Source organism: Oryctolagus cuniculus, chromosome 9 (assembly GCF_964237555.1).
Source record: "Oryctolagus cuniculus chromosome 9, mOryCun1.1, whole genome shotgun sequence".
Taxonomy (NCBI): domain Eukaryota; kingdom Metazoa; phylum Chordata; class Mammalia; order Lagomorpha; family Leporidae; genus Oryctolagus; species Oryctolagus cuniculus.
In genome coordinates, this window is record NC_091440.1 from 135741905 (window position 1) to 135761207 (window position 19303).

Genomic DNA, 19303 nt, shown 5'->3' on the forward strand with positions numbered 1-19303 from the left:
CTATCAGCTTTCTCCATTGCACAACTTCTAAATATTCTTATATTATTAAATCTTCACTTCAAAATACAGAAAGAATAAACTCGACACAATTTAAAAAGTACAATCAATTGTTATTTTTCAGAATGTGGAAAGGAACAAATATTCTTGGAAAACAGGCCATACACGGAACATGCTGTTCAACAAAGGATGCAACACCATTTGCTGGGTATCTGTATCACATACTGTGTCATGGGGCCAGCACTGTGGCACAGAGGTTAAGCCACCGTGTGCAGTGCCAGTATCCCACATGGATGCTGGTTTGAGTCCCAGCTGTTCCACCTGCAATCCAGCTCCCGGCTAATGTGCCTGGGAAGGCAGAAGAGGGCCCAAGTACTTGAGCCCCTGCACCCACATGGGAGACCCAAAAGAAGCTCCTGCCTCCTGCCTTCAGCCTGGCTCAGCCCCAACCATTGTGGCGGCCATTTGGGGAGTTAAACAGCAGATGGACGATTTCTTTCTCTGTCTCCCCTCTCTCTCTCTAACTCTGACTTTCAAACAAACAAATAAACCTTTAAAAAAAAAAGATGACAGATGGCCCTGCCTTGTGTGAACCTCAATGACTCAACACATTCTATATAAATTCAACTGAGCTTTTAATACAAAGCTTGGTTGCAACGTCTCCAGACATCTTACTCCTTGGGATCACTGTTGCTTCTACTGTAAGACTGAAACCTAGTTAACCCTTCTGAACCTGCATTCATGGCCTAATAGTCTTTAAAGGTACCATACCACATTTCCATGCTGCCCTATTTGAAAGAGCATCAAACAATAAAATTCTACGCATCTAATGCACAAGGTGTTGCCTGAGCCTGCAGAATCCCAGACACAGTGACTGACACTGGTGTCACCGAGCTCGTGACACTAAGAACACAGCTGCACCAGCTGAAACAGCACCCAGTAAGAGTCTGGCCACTGAGGTCAGTGACGACCAGTGCACTTCCCACACTGCCTCTGTGAAGGCAGCCTCCAGACCTCAGGCCTGCTTTCATCTCCATTGCTGGCTGGCTTTCGTCCCTACTGAAGCCTGCTCCTGGGGGTAGGAGCTTGCAGAGATGGCTCCACGTCCTGCCCTGTGTGTCTGTCCTTCCCAGTGTGACTTTACAGATCCTTGTGACCTCATCTGGCCAACAGCGCATGGTGAAAGCAGCAACGTCCGTACTCCTAGCCTAACATTCAAGGAGCTCTGCATGCATGACTTTCTTACAAATCTACAACCATCTTAGGAACGAGGCCTAGCTCACCTGTTAATGGAAAACAGACAGGCCAAGAGGTTCTACCCTCAAAAAGCAACCAGCTGGCCTGGCCACCAGCTAACCACAGATACTTAGGCATACCTAGCCAAATTCTACTAGTCAAATTCAGACCAAAAAAAAAAAAAAAAGAATCCCATCCAATTCTCCCGAACACTCATAAACTAAACTCATTTTAGGGCACTAGTTCAGGGATGTTCTGCCACACAACAAAAGCCAATCACAAACAAGCCTACAGCCTAACTTCTCGCAAAACACACCTTCTACACCCTGCTCCAACTGAAATGGGATTTTAATGCTCACTTTTTTTTTTTTTTTTGGACAGGCAGAGTGGACAGTGAGAGAGAGAGAGAGACAAAGAGAAAGGTCTTCCTTTACCGTTGGTTCACCCTCCAATGGCTGCTGTGGCCGGAGTGCTGCAGCTGGCGCACCGCGCTAATCCAAAGCCAGGTGCTTCTCCTGGTTTCCTATGCGGGTGCAGGGCCCAAGGACTTGGGACATCCTCCATTGCACTCCCTGGCCAGAGCAGAGAGCTGGCCTGGAAGAGGGGCAACCGGGACAGAATCCGGCGCCCTGACTGGGACTAGAACCCGGTGTGCTGACGCCGCAGGTGGAGGATTAGCCTAGTGAGCGGCAGCGCCGGCCTCATGCTGCTTTTTCAAGGCATCTCATCCATACTCATGCATACTCCTTGCCATGCCACATTTCTGCTTCCAGTGGCAGGCAGTGCCACATTCACAGCAGTGCTGTCACCCTCACGAAGGTGCCGTGGTGTTCAGGACACTCTCCACCGGTATCCTCACCCGCGTTAGTATCCTCTATCCACAGCGGGGGCACTGAGACTCTGGAGCCTGGAAACAGCCTCCAGCTCCAGCTGAGGCTGAGCTAGGTCCTGGAAAACTTCAGATGGCCTTTGGAAAACTGGTTCGTATCTGGAATCCTAGGTGGCTGCCCCTTGCCTTCCTTATCACTGCAGCATTCTATTTCCATAGCCAGATCCTTGAAATCGGAAACACTCAAAATTACAATACCTCTGAAATAGTTCAAATATTAAACCATGAGGCTTCTTTCCCTAACATATACAAAACAGAAAACAAACACAAGTAACAATAAAATTTTTGAGTATCCATGAAATAATTATCTTAAAAAGGTACCAGAATCAGACATTTATGTCTGAGCTTTTAAAGTCACTTAGCGATAACTAATTCTAACTATATGCAAAAATCATCTAGTAGCATCAATAAAGCAAGTAATTCAAATAAATTTCTTAAATGATGGTAGATTTTTTCTCCCAGATAATAACTCATACTAGAAAGATACAATAATCCAAGTATGGTGCAATCAATACTATAAAATACAAATAGACTAAAAGAGAGTATAAAGTACAGAAACAGACTCAACTGCACATTAGTATATGAATACTGAATATATTAAAATAGTATACTGACCAGTGAACAAAAATTATTTAACAAGTGGGATGAAAAATGCTAACTAGAATTATTTCTTATATATAAAAATAAATCTTAGGTTCATTAAATTTAAAATGAAAAAATGGTGATCACTGAGAGGTTAGAAGACAAACAATTCTATGAATACACAGCAGAACAGCATGATAACTCTGAAGACAGAAATGCAAACAGAAGACTAAAAGATTCAAGTAAAAAGTTAAATCTTTCTGTTAAACATTAAATAAAAGCAACATTATTAAAATATATTTACAAAGTATATTTTAGGTGATTTTATAATAATAAATATCCTTTCTAAAAAGAAGCAAAAACACCTGGAATTGGGCTGGAGTTGTGGCACAGAGGATAAAGTCACATGTGCAATGCCAGCATCCCACTTCATGGCACAGAGGGTGAAGTCACATGTGCAATGCCGGCATCCCACCTCAGAGTGTCAGTTTGAGTCCCAGCTGCTCTACTTTTGATCCAGCTCCCTGCTAAGGCACCTGGGAAAGCAGCAGTTGACAGCCCAATGCTTGGACCCCTGCCACCCACGGGAGAGACCTGGATGGAGCTGCTGACTTCTGGCTATGGCCTGGCCGCTGACTGCTGCAACAATGTGGCATACTGGCGCCAGTGTAGGTTCTGTCCTATAGAGTTAGTGCTCCCCTGAATTAGTTACGCCCCTTCTGCCTTCCCCTTTAAAAGTGTACATGATTGTGAATAAAGATGGCCATGTTCACCAACAAAGATGGACATGTCCCCGTGCTTCCTGTGGAAGAACACTGTCCCCTCACTCTCCCTGACGGGGAGGCCTTGCGAGATGAGTCCACAGAAATGTTACGTTACTCACAGCTGCATCCCCATAACCTGGCCTGATGCATAGGCAGTACTCTCCAAAAAACGGAAGTTACGGAGAGGAGACTCAGGTGCTGTTTCACCCTTACAGCCATACTTCCATCTCTAGGAGAGACCCAAGATCTCCAGCCCCTATTCTCATTCCTGGACACACAGAAAACTCAGCCAAGACAACTCATCCATGTTACACCCACTTCACATCCAAGTGCCTGCCTCCCCCAGCACTTCGGATCCCCAGTCTGAAGGAACACCCACAGAGGAAATCAGTACGTGAGCAGGAACGTGTGCCTTGATCTCCGCAAGTCCACTCACTCCCTTCTTCCCAACCAAGGAACAAGCGACCTGAATGTGACACCAGGCTTGATGGAGGAGGCAGGATGTCTTCACAGATGGTCAGCAAAGTTCTTTCTTTACTGCTTTCAGAACATGATACCTCGGAGAGGCACTGTGATGCAGCGGGTGGGGCTGCCACCCACAGCACTGCATCCCAAATGGCGCCTGTTCAAGCCCCGGCTGCTCCACTTCTGATCCAGCTCTCTGCTATGGCCTGGGAAAGCAGAGAAGATGGGACGAGTCTTTGGGTCCCTGCTCCTGGTTTTGGATCAGCACAGCTCCGTTTGTTGCAGTCATCTGGGAGTGAACCAGCATATGGAAGACCCCTCTCTCTCACTCTCTGCCTCTCTCTAACTCTGCCTTTTGAATAAATAAATAAATATTTTAAAAACATGATACCCACAAAACAGCCTGAGACAAGCGTGTTACCCACTACACTTGTTCCTCTTCCTCCAAGCATGATCAATTTCCCAAACAGGGCCGAGTCAGGAAAACACAGGCTCATGGTTCATGCTTTAATACAAGTGATGCTACGATAAACTATGAAGACCTGAACGTGGCTCAAGGCCTTGAATAAATGGAATGAAAATGGAGTGTGCAGTGTGCACCTGAACGTGCTCAGTGGCACATCACAAGGCCTTTCTGCACAGGACCCCCTCGACCACCAGCTGTGAAATAACTCCCAGGACCACGTGGCTCAGAGCATGATCCCAAGGGCAAAGGGCATGAGAGAAGTGAAGCTGGTGGGAAATGCAGGTTGTCACATCCTGCGTTGTTTTTCTCAACCTTCTCCTTCTAAGATCCACAGTAAGAAAACACAGGTTCCAGTGTGTGCAGGTCAGACAGTCACAACACAGACAAGAGCAGTACAACCCATCTCAGCAGAACCATCCAGAATACAGAAAGCTATTAAAAGCCCAAGGAACCCAGGGCAAGCATTTGGTGCAGCATGGGCATCACTGGAACATGGTGTTCCATATCCACACTGTAGTGCCTGGGATAAACCTGGCTCTGCTCCCACTTCCAGCTTCCTGTGATGTGCACCCTGGCAGACAACAGGTGACAGTTCAATTACTTGGTCCCTGCCACTCATATGGGAGATCTGGATTGAGTGCATGGTCCTAGCTTCAATGTGGCCCAGCCCTGGCCATTGTGGGTGTTTCAGGAATGAAACCAGTGGACAGAGGATCTCTTTCTCTCTCTCTCTCTCTCTCTCTTTCCCCCTCTCCATCTCTCCTGTTCAAATAAAATGAAAATAAAGTCAGGCCTGGGAAATCAGACTGATGAAATTTCCCCACAAGAACTTAGAAGGAGATCTCTTCTAATAAAATGCCCATGGAATTAGAATAAATGTTTTAGAACCAAAAAAGAATTCTACATGACAACAGACTGAAAAATTCCAGTTGTTAATGATCCAAGTAGGTCTAGAGCTTTTTACCTCAACACTTTCAATATTTAATGTAGTAGATTTTCCCTGTTAAGATTTATTTATTTATTTATTTATTTGAAAATCAGAGTTACACAGAGAGAGACAGAGAGGTCTTCCATCGCTGGTTCACTCCCCAGATGGCCGCAACGGTAGGAGCTGCGCCCACCCAAAGCCAGGAGCCAGGAGCTTCCTCTGGGTCTCCCATGCGTGTACGGGGGCCCAAGCACTTGGGCCATCTTCTACCACTTTCCTAGGCCACAGCAGAGAGCTGGATCAGAAGTGGAGCAGCCAGGACACAAACCAGTGCCCATATGGGATGCCAGTACTGTAGGCAGCAGCTTTATGCGCTATGCCACAGCACCAGCCCCTCCCTGTTCTTTCTTTACCAAAACAAAACTCAACCTTTGAAATTTATTTTCAATAACTCACAGAATCAACATTCTAGTTCCATGCTTCCTATAGGAGGTCTGGCCACCTCACTCTAATCATGAATACTGCAAGACTGTAATTTAACTCTCCTCTCTCAGGTCGCACAGAAATGAGTGTTAGGAAGCTGCGTCTGTTAAGTCCACAACCACTCTTTGCACACGTGGCCCTTGCTGGGTCTTCCACTCCTGCCCATGCATTGTAGGAACTCAGGCCTGAGACACAGCACAGACCCCAAAGTGAGATGCAGCACATTTACAGCTGTGTTCCCCCTGGCAAGTGGACCAGCTGCCCCCAGCTTCAGTCCCTCTGTCAACCGGGCACCCTTAGGAGGTGCTGGCGATGGCTGATGTTACTCCTCAGGCTCTGAAAATATTTGTAAAACTGAAATCATAAAGTGTGTATCCCGAGACCTGCTGCCTGTTTGCGACTGTGGGCTGAGTCTCTGCTCATCACAGCGTCCTGTGCGCCAGCAGGAGGAGGCAGGTAGAAACAGAGCCTGAATCAGAAGTTCTGCTTCAACAAGACGGATCCCCACAGAATCTGGAGAAGCACTGAGCCAAGGGACGTTCCCTGTTACAGGTCTCACATTCGCCTGCTGAGAGTCAGGCCTCAGCAAAATCAGCAGCGTGTGTGCTGTGAATGACAGAGGTCACCGGCAGGCCGCTGGCATCATAAATATCGAATCCACGGACTACGTGTCGTGCTACGAGCCCTTGGATGCTTCCTGAGTCACTAGCTTCGCTTCATGGTGCCAGTGAGACAGATTTCTCTTTGTCACTTGAAATGAGGTTTACAAGCAAGGCCATCGGTGTATGCCCCCCGTATAAATGCAGTACACCCAGAGCCAACACACGGAGACCATGTAGGCATGTCCCTCAAACAGCATCCCAGCACCAGGCTGGAGGAGGTGAGACCAGGGTTGCCGCCACCAGGGGCAAGGTGTTTCCAGGGTGTGCATGGCGTGTAGGGGAAAGGCAGCTCCATTCAGATCAGCACCAAGTCCAGGAACAAATGACCCCATGTGTGTTTTCAGACCTAAATACTGCTGTTTAATTTTTATTTATGCAAAAGGCAAAGAGACAGATGTATACACAGATATTCCCCTGCTGGTTCACTCTCATAAATGCTTGTAACATCTAAAGCTGGGCCAGTCCAAAGCTAGAAGTCTGGAATTTTATCTGAGTTTCTTACATGGGTGGCAGGGACCCAAGTACCTGAGCCATCAGCTGCTGCCTCCCAGGGTGCATTAACAGGCAGCTGGAATCGGAAGCAGAGCTGGGACTCAAACCCAGGGATGCCAATGCGGGATGCGGACGCCCCAGTGTCTTAACCACTTCACTGACTACCTGCCCCCTGAAATTATCTGAACTTGGGCTGGTTTCTGTGTGAAAAGATACGGGCCTGGATTGCTGTCCGTCACAGCCACCTCTCCCGGGCCCTCCTCACACTGAGCCCTTTACCATTAGGTTCTCCTCACTAATCTCAAACCAGGACGATTTCATACAATCTGAAAGTACAGAGAGACAGCCAGCAGCCACACACGGACCTGAAGGCCTGCAGCGGGGAGTCCAGAGCAGCCGAGTCACCTTGCCCTTGATGCACTGCCTACTTAACTTTATCATACACTCAGTCTTCCCAAGTAACTACTTGGCACATAATTGCCAAAATCAACTTCTAAGATGCTTTAAATTGCACATATCTTATTCTTTCCCATTCTGATTTCAAAATGCCATTTTCTGAGATCTCTATTGAGAACAAAATAAGCTTATTTTTGAAACAATTACCCAACAACGCTGGGATGGGGAGCTTCATGCTCTGCAGAGGTAAGTATTTCTCTCCTGTCTTATAGTGGGTCTCATGAGTGAAAGCCACATCACCATAGCTTTGCATGGTGCACTCTGAAACCCTCTACCTGTCTCAAGGAGCACCGGCCTCCTGAGCACTCCGAGTCCCATTTTCAGTCCTCTAGAACTGCGCTCAACAGTTTGATCCAATTATTATTTCAGACAGATCTGCATAGAGCTTTCTCCTGAAGAGACTGAGGCCATTTAAGCAACGTCATTATATGAGCTGAGAAATTCTCTCGAGAAAAGGTAATGGGGCATGAAAAATATTAAAACCCACAAAATACACTTATTCAAGGATTTTAATAATGAAGAGAAATTACATTTCAGGGTGAAAACCCAGAAGCTAAGTGCCCTCCATCACTGTGGACAAAGCAGGGCCTCATCCTTCCACAGCAGGAAAATGCGCTCAGTGTATTCTCAGGCCACCCGTGGGCTGCGCCGGCGATGCAGAGCAGAGGCAATCTCAACAGCACCTTACAGGAGCTCCCAGACAGCGCCGTGCGCGGTGGGACAAGTGTGGGCATCTGTCCCCTGGGAGTCCACTGCCTTGTCGGGGCTGCCTAAGGAAAACAGGCACCCCAGAAAGCGCGAGCAGAAGTGGGAGGCCAGGAGGGTTCTCAGGCTCCCTCCATGGTGCCCTCCAGCACTCCGTCATGCCAGGGAGACCACCTTGGCAAGAGCTGCCAGTACCTCAAGCACTGGGTGGCTGAGCAGCAACCTCAGCTCGTCCACACAGCTCTGTGTGCACAGCATCCCACAACACTGTCTCCCAGGAGAGGAAAAACAACGAAGACACCATCACGACACCGTGAGAGACAAGAAGCCCAGCGACACTGACGTGCACGGTGCAGTGACAGGCAGCAGCGCTGCCCGGGTACGAAAAGGTCTCCGCCACACACACCATCTTCACACAACACAGAGGCCTGCCCAGGCCTGGGTGAGTGCAGGCGCCCAGACTCAACTGAAAGAGACGGGGCTAGAGGCCTGGGCAGGGAGAACGCGGAGGCCCGTTCTCATCCGTCCCTATGGTCTGACCATTAACACGCACAGCAGCACTTAAACCCCACAGCAGGAGTAGGAAGACAAACGACAGAGCTCCCACTGCTGAGGCGTAGCTCAGGGCATGGCCACACAGCCTCAGTGACACTGGCGTCTCCTGGCCTCTGCTCCTCCTCCTCCTGGCATCCCAACTCTGCTCCTGACTGCAGTGGGTCTGCATTTCTCAAAAGATCACTAAGAGACACACGAGTGTCTCTCGGTAATTAATCTGAAGGCAAAACTGTTAGTACAATTATTATTCTTTATGAATTGCCATTCAGTATTTTTGCCAGTTCAGTATTTTTGCACTAATCTCTCGTCTATCAGTTTTTAAACATCTAAAAGGTAGCAGTATGCCAAATGCTTTTTCAAAGAGTTTAATGAAAAAATATCAGCACCAAACTGATGATAGCATTTAGGAAACCTACAGCTTATCTTGATGAAATCTCACTTTAATAAAACCTAGCTATTTGTCTTTTGTGAAAATACTACCTATTATAAGCTCATTATCTTAAAAAGGCAATGCACAAAGGCACTGCTTCCCTGCCTGTTTTTATACATACCTATGGAATTGGAAAAGCATCCCATCTATGATCTACACAGTATCATATGAAATACTGAATTTAAGTAATTTTAGTGAGAAAAGACTGAATCCAGACTGAGGCTGAACACAGGATTTAAAGAGACAACGCCGGCTTCACTTCGTTCCATTGTTTGCTGGGATGTGATAATTCATTACTGAACACATACTTGCAGAAATATTCTAAAAACGTGGCACAGCACATGCAGAACAATACCCCATCTTTTGGTTGCTATTTCTACCTTTTCACGATTGCTCGGGATCAGCACTGGCCAGGCAGCGCGTGTGTCCCTGTGAGGCCAGGCAGCGCGTGTGTCCCTGTGAGGCCAACCACATGACAGTCGTGCACAAGCGAGCTCCGCACACATCCCTGGCTCCCAGCACCACTCTACAGACAGCTGCGTCTGCTGGCTCCTTTGCACCATAGCCTAAATAAACTACACCCTGCCCCTTTCTCAGAACAAAGAGAATCCTGGTGAATTACAGTCCATAGAGTTTTGCTCCAAAGTCTCTGAATCGGCCTTATTAGATTACCATCTCCTTTTATAAATGCCGAAATATTTGACAGGCAGTAATTTAATCTCCACTCCTACTTTGCAATGCATTTTGAGTAACACAGCCAGAATCATTCAGTTTGGTGTGCAAACAAAATGCACAAATAGAAAACTTAGAAACACCCAAACGACCACCACTTGCAAAAAAGAAACCTCTCTACGTACGCCGACTGCTGGAAGTCAATGAAAGCAGTCCACGAACGTACGGAAGCTGCTCATCAGCAATGGCACATGATCAGGTGCCAATATCATTTATCGGGACGGCTACGATTACAACGGCCCAAAACCCCCGCATCAGTGAGAGCCAGGAGCAGCTGGCATTCCCATGCATCACTAGGGAGAAGAAGAAACCAGTGGCATGCCAGGGAGAACTGGCCAAACAGTTTGGCAATGGATTTCCAGAGCTTTGCCTAGAGGACAAACATGTCCACCCTTAGGTCTACAACTACCAGAAACACAGGTACACTCAAGGTCAAGATGGTGTAAAGAGGGTTTCCACAAGGGTATGTTTACAGCCCAAACTGCCCTTCACCAACAGGCTGATGAGGTTCCAGAACTCAAATGAGACACACACAGCCATGACAGTGAGCTGAGGTCACGCCTTTACACGAGACACACACAGCATTGAGTAACCTGCATCCACGTGTTTACATGAGACACACACAGCCATGACAGTGAGCTGAGTACACACCTTTAGACAAGACACACACAGCACCGAGTAACCTGCATCCATGTGTTTACACAAGACACACAGCCATGACAGTGAGCTGAGTACACACCTTTACATATGAGACTCACACAGCATTAAGCAAGTGACCTGTATCCACTTGTTTACATATGAGACACACACAGCCATGAGTGAGTGACCTGCATCCACGTGTTTACACATGAGAGACAAACAGCCGTGAGGGCGAGTGTCTTCATCCACATGTACAAAGTGACCCACATCCACGTGTTTACACATGACACACGGCAGCAGACTGGCCTTCATCCACATGGCTGACCTGAATCAAACACCCACAGATCTCAGAAAGACTGAGTGAGGGAAACCAGACCTACACAAAAAGACCTGATGGACAGGGCACTGGCTCCGACGGTCAACCAGGACTGAGAGGTGCCTACAACCGCAAGGGGGAGGACGGTATGGGCACTCTGAGCTGCCCGACAGAGACAAGCTGTCAGACCTTCACAAAGCCCCTCCCTGGAGTCCTTTCCACACAGGGGCCATAAAACCTGACCTCACCCACAGCAAAGGGTGTTCTGAGGCCCCAGAGAGCTCTGGCATTGTTTACCGATGGAAACATGAACAGCTCTGTGAATAAGAGCAGTAACGGGAGTAGTATCTTTCTAAGCTCTTCACATCTGTTACTTATTCAGTCCTCATACAAGCCCTGCAGAGTCAATGTGACTGGTGCAGATGACGGAGCTGAGGCTGTGAGGAACAAGGTGGCACAGGTAGGAACCTGTGCTGCCCAATCCCGACCCCCAGACACGAGGGTAAGCCCATTTCATCTATACCGAAAGGGCTTTTTAACCTAAGCTTAAAGTGACCTGATGTCCCATCAACACAGAGCTTAACAAAATATCGCTGGTGTCATCTACTGAAACTCTGATGCTGTATAATCAGAAGATGGGCAATATCAACTTCACCACGTGAACCGGGCTTCCCTGAGAAAATACCACTAACGCTACTGCTGCTGGGCTGGCTCCAGTCAGTCCTGTGTCACACCCACCTGTCTTGCACTTGTCGTCTCTCTAGTAATTGAATTTGCCATTTAAAAAAATTTGAAAGGCACAATTACAAATAGAGAGTGAGAAACATAAAGAAAGATATTCCATCTGCTGCTTTACTCCCCAAATGACTGCAATGGCTAGGGTTAAACCAAGCTGAAACCAGGAGCCTGGAACTCCACACAGGTCCTCTACATGGACGGCAGGGGTCCAAGAACTCAGGTCACCTTCCACTGCCATCCCAGGTACATTAGCAGGAAGCTGGATCCGAAGTGAAACAGCTGAGCCTCCAATGGGAACCCATATGGAATGTTAGCATCACAGGCAGTGGCCTAACCCATTATGCCCGAACATTTTTCACAAAGGGCATCAGGACATCAGGCCAGAACTGCTGAAGACTCGGGTGTGAGGTGCAGCCCTGTGTACAACCCCAAATCTACAATCTAGCAAAAGAAAATAAATGAGGACTTAACACTTGAAAATCGTTTCCAACCTCAGTGACTGTCATTAACAACTTCCGAGGCATCAGTTAATTATTTTCTGACAATTCTTTGTTGCCTTCTAACTTGGGCTGAGACTTGCTCTAACTCCTTGAGCCCATTCTACATCAGGGCGACAGTCACCTAGGATGTCTGCAGTTGGTTTTCTAGATGTGTCTTGAATCTGTGCTTTGGCTGTTCGCAGAGCACCTGAGACAAAAGTAAATGACAGGATTGGAAGCTGGAAGTGCACAGAAGAGCCACCAGGGGTGGTGTGCTGCTGGCTGGCTGTCTCCAGGTGCCTCTGGTGGGCTTTGCTGCAAGGACAGAGGCCACTGTGGGGTCACGGGGATGAACGCAGCACAGGACACTCAGCAGGAGCCCCTGTGGGACCTGGGGTACACTGGGGTGCACAGTATTCCCCTGGGCAGGTCACACAAAGGCTCTACTTAGAGAAGGGTTGAGGAGATCAGATGAGGCCCACCGATACACCTCCCGTGGGCAGAAGCACCAGCTCAGTCCAAGTGGCCATCACATTACCAGGCCAGCAGGCACTAGGGACGCCCAGTCACCCCGTCCCGCCATCTCTATCCAGATGAAATGAGACTTGGACTCACTTTCTGGGATTTGTTGGCTGATGCTGTGGTTCACCCAGATTTCATACACCTAACTTTAACTGTTTAACTCCGAGGTAAACCCGGTTGGTTTCTCATCCTCAGTGCCACAGTCTGCCATCAACACTCCGCGAAGATTACCAGTGGGGGTCTGAGCGGACAGTGCAGTCATCAGAACTGAAAACGCACCACTTGCATCTACTGCGCCATCAGGAGCATCCATCGCTTCAGCCACCCTGTGTCTAACACAGCTGGTATCGTCCAGTGCTCATCTACCGTATTCACAGCTAACACAGGGGGTGCCTCCCTAGTGTTGTGACCATAAAGCCCTGCCTGTATCTTATGCCCTTCTCTTGCTCCTCCAAATACCCACAGAACCACAGACCATCCCCACAAGCTTGCACTTACTAAGTGAAGTCCGTGGGAGGCCCCACCCACTCCTCAGCAAGGGGAACGGCTGGCGGCAGCCATAGGACCGCGGCATTCCCTCCTTCTGGTCCTGCCCAACCCGCCCGGCAAGGCTAACACACTCTCATAAGGTGCACCGGCTTCCATGCAGCAACTCACGAATTAGGCCGCGTGAGCTCCTGAGGGAACCCGATCAATGCCCTGTGCAAGGGGCCTCCTGATCCCTGTCTGATGACAGCAGCAGCACCACGCACAGCACGGAATCCAATGGTAAAGGAATGGGGCTCACACAAAAACCCCAGGGAGGGGACACCAATTCTCTCTCCCTCTGCATCCCCAACTCTCCCCCCCCATCTCACCCTCTCATACCCACCTCTCGGCCTCCCTCCACCCCCATCTCTCCCTCCTGCCCTCTGCTCCCCAACCACCCCAATCCTCTGTCTCTTTACACCATTATCGTGAGCACACAACGGTGCTTCACAAAGTTCATGGAAAAGCGTAATTAAAGAACAAGGTTTGCTGGTACAATTTTTTTAAAAAGTTTGTGCATATTTTTGATCATAAACACTTCCCATGAACTCTCGGGAGACCCCGCATATCCATATGACCGCAGCTCTGTATTCCGCAAGCATTTGAAGAACACTGTTCATATGCCTCACTACTTCTTTGTACAAAAGTAGCTACTAGCTACTAAATAACTGCTTTTCACAAGGAATTAAGTCAAATCTGTTAAGAGATTAGCAGCATAGGTGAAAGGATTTGTTTGTAATGGGTGACCCAGAACCCCTCTGTGGAGAGGCACAGGTGACCGAGGTGAGCTGCATGCCACCAACTGGGGACAGGTGCCATAGGCAGCGGGGTGAGCCTCCTTGTGTCTCCACCAACTGATTCTGGAACATCGTGGCCTCTCCTCTGGGGCTAAGGGAGCAATCGCCTGCCAGTGAAAGGCACTCTATCTCAGATTTCCTGGATGATCCTGACCTCTCCGGGAGCTGCCTGCATGGAGCGGTGCCTGAGTGAAAGCCCCATGCACCTCTCCGGCTGCATCACGGTACACAGCAGATCCCTCTACTGTAGCAGAAGAGCAGCAGTCAAAACGGAGTCAGCCAGCACAGAGCTGGTGGTCATCCTCTCCACCAGTTCTGGAAGCTGTGTAGCCTGTGCACATTCCACCAACCTTAGGTGAGCATTTACTAAGGGAAGCTTTATTAGAGCAAGAAAAAGTGTGCCTCACAGAAGCTGTGCTCACATTTGCACTCCTTACAGCACCTGCCGTCCACGTACGCCGGAGCTGACTTCAGCGGGCACTCAGGCACCGGGCAGGCCAGGGTTTCACACTGGACAGTTCCATTCTAAAAAGAAAACAAAACAGGACTTTAGGAATTCCCAAGTTGGAGTTCAGCACCCAGTTGACTTTGGAATGTTTTCTTAACTTTCAAACTCTGTCCAAACAATGTCACGAAGTCCACTGCTATCTTCAGTTGCTACCCAGGAAGCCCACAGCATGGACACCCACAGGAAAATACCCTGGACTCCAGCAGCAGGAGGGGCTCCTCCTCTGTCCAGCAACTGCCCCAGAGAGCAAAAGCCCCCATCTCCCGGCAAGTGGAAGGGAAGGGCACGACCTCAATGGGGAATAGTGGCGATGCTCAGAGCACTCACAAAACAAGCCCCCGCAGCCCGGGGTTTCTAGCTGCTGCCTTCCGGGAAGCCCCACTCCCAGGACCCAGAATCCCCAGCACATCTGAGCAAGCAAGGGCAGGTCACCACTCCAGGGGACGCCATGCTCACAACCCACCGAGGAGAAGCCACGCCACGGCCAGCGGTGATACCAGGAACCCGACCCTACTGCTGCTCAGGTGTCTGCCTCATCTCACTGACCTCCCTGCAAGGCAGCTGGCTGCCTACTTAATTCTGTTTCTGGTCACCATGCTGCAAGCATGGGAAGGCCACATTGTTAGGGCTGCAATGTGGGCAGGAGCATAGGTGTGCATACATAAAGACCAGAGTCCACACGCGCTGATTCCCCACCGCTGTGATCCTTGCATGTGCACGGTACTATGGGTTTCAGAGCAGTGGATGCACTTGGGACAACGTGTTGAAGGCTGATGCACAAAGATCTCTGACTCCTTTCCAGAATACCATCTCTGGCGGCTGCTGTGCACATGGCATTTAAGAGTCAAAACTACACTCGCTTTGATCTTTTCTCTGAAAAGTAACATACATTTCTGAAACAGTAACACAAAATAATCTACTTAATCAGTGAGCAAATAATATTTGCTTAAACACTGTGATAAGTATTCTACTGCATTAGTAAGTTCCTCACTACTATCTTATTTAAGCTCTATTATTTGTCGATCAGTCAGTCTTGACATAGTATTTACCACTATGTAGAATTCACCTTTGTCGGCACACATTAATAAAAACATGAAGGGAAACCCTCGGGTATGTTAAGCGTAACAGGAGAGGACCTGTGGGGATCACCTTCCCAACCACATTTAAATTGCAACCTCATGGATGTGCCAATAAAGCTAACCTTTATAGCATTCCTAAGCCATACTCCTTCTATAGGCCAAAAGTGTAGTTAATGAGGCAGCACTCAGCTCCTAGATGTGACCAGATTTTCTGGTTGTTGAGTGCTGTGTGTTGAAGAAATGGATCTGAAATGTTTGTGATTGCATTGTTTTTATCCATTTTTAAAAGAGTGTGGCATGTGTGTCACTGAGAGTGAAACCAAACAGAGCCCCTACCAGGCACGTGCAGTTGTTACAGCCGTCTGTCCAGGACTCCAGGTCTCGGTAGGTGGCTCCCTTTGCGGTGCAGGTCCTCTCACAGTAGCACTGGTCTAGTCTGTTCATCCGCTGCTCGGCTCGGGACAGCTGGGGCAGAGAGGAAGTGGTCACTGCTCATGGTGCCAGAACCACAAAAAAATAGACCCCACCCCTAGAAGGCACCACAGAGTTAACAGGTTCACAACATGGGCGGCTGTGTTAAGACATGCATGTGAGCCTTCTGCCAGACAGAAAGAACTTTCCTCCGTGTGTTGGTGTGCAATGAATCTGCTCCCTGCCTTTGAGACCAAAGGGCTTTGGAGGCTGAACCCAATCAGCATCACCCACAATGCAGAGACACAGGCTCCAGCTTTGTAAAGGTTTAATCTTGCTAATGTGTGTAATCAAGTGAAAAAAATTTAGAATGTAAGTATCGCGTAAAAAAGAAATTGTAGCTGTGCAACATGACTGCAGGTGGGTCAGGTCACCGGTGACCAGGACACAGTGACCCGACTGTGCTTGTGTGTGCTGAGACACCAGCGAATGACAGAACGTAACCCGCTGTAGGAAGCATGCACACGACCAACTCCAGGACCTGAAACTAGTGCCAGGATTCTCTTCACTCCCCTGCCCCTCCTGGCTGGCAAGGAAAAGCTAATGACAAGTATACAACAGTAACAATCTGTAATCATAAATAATAATACAACAGCAAATCTCGCCATAGTGGCAGTGTATGAGCCAGGTAGCCTGCCTCATTGCTGAGTTACTGAACCATTTATTGGACAGATGGTGGGAGTTTGAATATTTATAAGGCCATTGCCTGGGCAGGAATTGAGAATCAGTTCTAGAAAGTGGTGCAGTACAAGAGAAGTCTCCAAGGTGGAAATGTGTAGTTATAACGGGAACCGCTAAGAGCCCGCAGGATTTCTAAGTGACCTCACTGTATTCCTGAGTTGCTTTACCTTGGCTGATGTTTTGGCTAAAATATCCTGCAGCTCCATAATTTTCTGCACAAGTCCATGGAAGTCATTGCAAGTTGGACATGCTGGAATTACAAACAGGACATTGTCAAGGTATATTTATAAAAGGTTCAATCTAGCTAAGTCTATGTTGGCAACCAATATAATGGAACTCTATTTTTAAACTGACATCCTGTACAAAATTAAGCAAGAAGGAAACTTTTCATCACATCACACAGTACATGAACTAATAAACTTACTGCGATTTAGATCTGGACACTGAGCAATAAATCCTTGGGGCATGACAACTAATTGCACATCCTGCATTATACCCTGTAAATGAAAAATTTTTAAAACACATATTACTTTCATTCACTCAGATTACATAAAATAGCCAAGTTCATGAAGAAAAACATTACAGAAGAGACTCTTCCAAATCCCTGAATAAAGTCTTTCTGAATATACTGCCTCCACTCCACACCGAGGCCAAACAAGAGACCACCCACGCAGCCTCCCTCCAGGTTCAATGTGAAGATGTAGTTAGTCATTGTAACTGGCCATGTCCTTCCGAGAGTTATTTCTTGTTATCCACTGAAGGGGGGCTCGAGGAGCCCTTTACAAGAACCTTGAAAGCCCAACCTGGAAACCCCTTCTGCCTTCAGCAATGCAGAAACTGACCCCAATTCCAAATGCACCGTAACCATGAGAAAGCAGGGGACAGAGAAAGAGAAAGCGAGTCATGAAGACAGCCCTCATGCGAGTACGTCTTGTTTCTCAGCGGGGGCTCTGGAAGCTCTCTTCTCCACTGCAAAGGACGACAGTCTCCCAAACGGCTGCAGCAAAACCACGCCACGAGCATGGGAGGCACAGGCAGCCCAGCCCGCACCTCTCTCCAAGGCCAGTGGATACCACCCGTCCTAAACAGACAACATGTCACCTGGTGTCCTCAGCCACGAAGGACCACACAGAGCCCAGAGACAGGCTCATCACACACACTCCCACCAGCCCGTGCAGCCACCACCCTCTCTTCCTTTCCCAACATCATTTATTTTCTTCCACTGAAATTTCACTATATCCTTTAGAAAAAGGCAAAGAGAATGGCTGAAGGGGTGACAGCACTCACAGGTGACAGTCAACTGTGAGTACCTATGTGGACTATGGTCTGTGTACCCCCAGTCATGTAACCTGATCAGACACCCTGTGGCCATCATGGGCGCTGCTGTGTCCCTGGGTGTTGTCTGAGGAGCCACCACGTGCATTAACTCCTATCACAGGAAGACAAGACTACCATGGACATGATATAGTGTGTGCACTGCACATTGGGATGCCATTCACAGACCACAGTAAAAATGCGAGCCCCTGGAGTGGTGTACACACACACACACACCCCAAGGTGTGTGAGGGTTCTGACTTGTCACGATCATGGAGGCAGGGTGGGCACTCACAGCTCATGCCTGCCCACACTGAAGACAGACAAGAGCATCCGTGTGGAGGATTCACAAACACGGACTCAGAGCCCACGTGTGCCCACGACTCGCAGCCTGGCCCTGAGCAGTCACTTCACTTCCTGGGCAGGCTGGTGTGTGTGAAGCAAAGGGAGAAAAGACCTACAGGAGAACGGGAAGGCCGTCCTGACTGCAGCCCTGTGGTCATCTCCACAGTGTCCAAAGACCACACTCATTGTCAGCTAAATAAAGTATTGGTGTAAAAAACACAAGTGTGAAGCAAACAGAAGTAGATACTGATAAAAATCTATGCAAACTAAGTTATTTTGTTTCACACATTAAAGCATGAACTGCACTTTGCTAAACTCATCAGAAAGCATTTGCATTTATACTTTACGCTCACACTTTAGACAAAAGGTACCTTGAAATATCCATGTGCGTTATTTCGTTGTCCCAGCCAAAATGTCGTGCCCACAGGCAGGTCTGTGGAGGGCTTTTCCACCACTCTCTCATAAATTCTTTAAGAAAGAAACATCAGAGCAGGAACGTGAGCAGACAAGCATTCCTCAGAATCCCCACTTCCCAAGAATGACAACATCTCACTTACTTATTGCAGTCCACGTGCAAAACCAAATGGGAGGCACTGATGGCCAAGGAGAGCTTGTGCCACTTGTCGTCAGCCAGCATGTAAGGAAACACTTCCGTGTGAGGGCGCTGACTGCCTGAGCGGTAGTGAAGCCGGACCTCATTCCGATGGCCACTGCTTTCCAGTTCCAGGTACCTGCACAGAGAGGAGGCCCCATGGGTGGACACGGTGTAAACCGGTCAAGGTGATGGAGGTGACCTCTGCCTCCAGAAATAGGGAGCAGGTGCACTTTCCCTATTTGGTACAACTAGGCATTGTGTTTAAGATAAACCTAAGAACAGCATGAACAATGGAGGCAAGGGACCACGGGAGGGGAGCCAAGAGACAGTATGGAGACGAGGAGACGAGTTCCCTGGGTTGTGTTTTTGCCTCACATATCCCAGACATGCAGCAGTAGCAGCCCATGAGCTAGAGATAACCATGGATTCAGGCCCCACAGAGTTAACAA

At 48.4% G+C, this 19303-nt stretch overlaps 1 protein-coding gene across 8 annotated transcripts in view; it reads right to left on the reverse strand.

The window, feature by feature from the left end:
* NELL2 (neural EGFL like 2) overlaps nucleotides 1–19303 on the reverse strand; it is a 398722-nt gene that overhangs the window by 205339 nt on the left and 174080 nt on the right. For all 8 annotated transcript variants that reach the window (XM_070049719.1, XM_070049717.1, XM_070049716.1 and 5 more), the window contains 6 exons: nucleotides 18817–18990; nucleotides 18631–18727; nucleotides 17025–17097; nucleotides 16768–16850; nucleotides 15785–15913; nucleotides 14284–14386 (listed from right to left, as the gene is read on the reverse strand). In XM_070049719.1, coding sequence (XP_069905820.1) covers nucleotides 14284–14386; nucleotides 15785–15913; nucleotides 16768–16850; nucleotides 17025–17097; nucleotides 18631–18727; nucleotides 18817–18990 — 659 coding nt within the window. The remainder of the gene's footprint in view (nucleotides 1–14283; nucleotides 14387–15784; nucleotides 15914–16767; nucleotides 16851–17024; nucleotides 17098–18630; nucleotides 18728–18816; nucleotides 18991–19303) is intronic.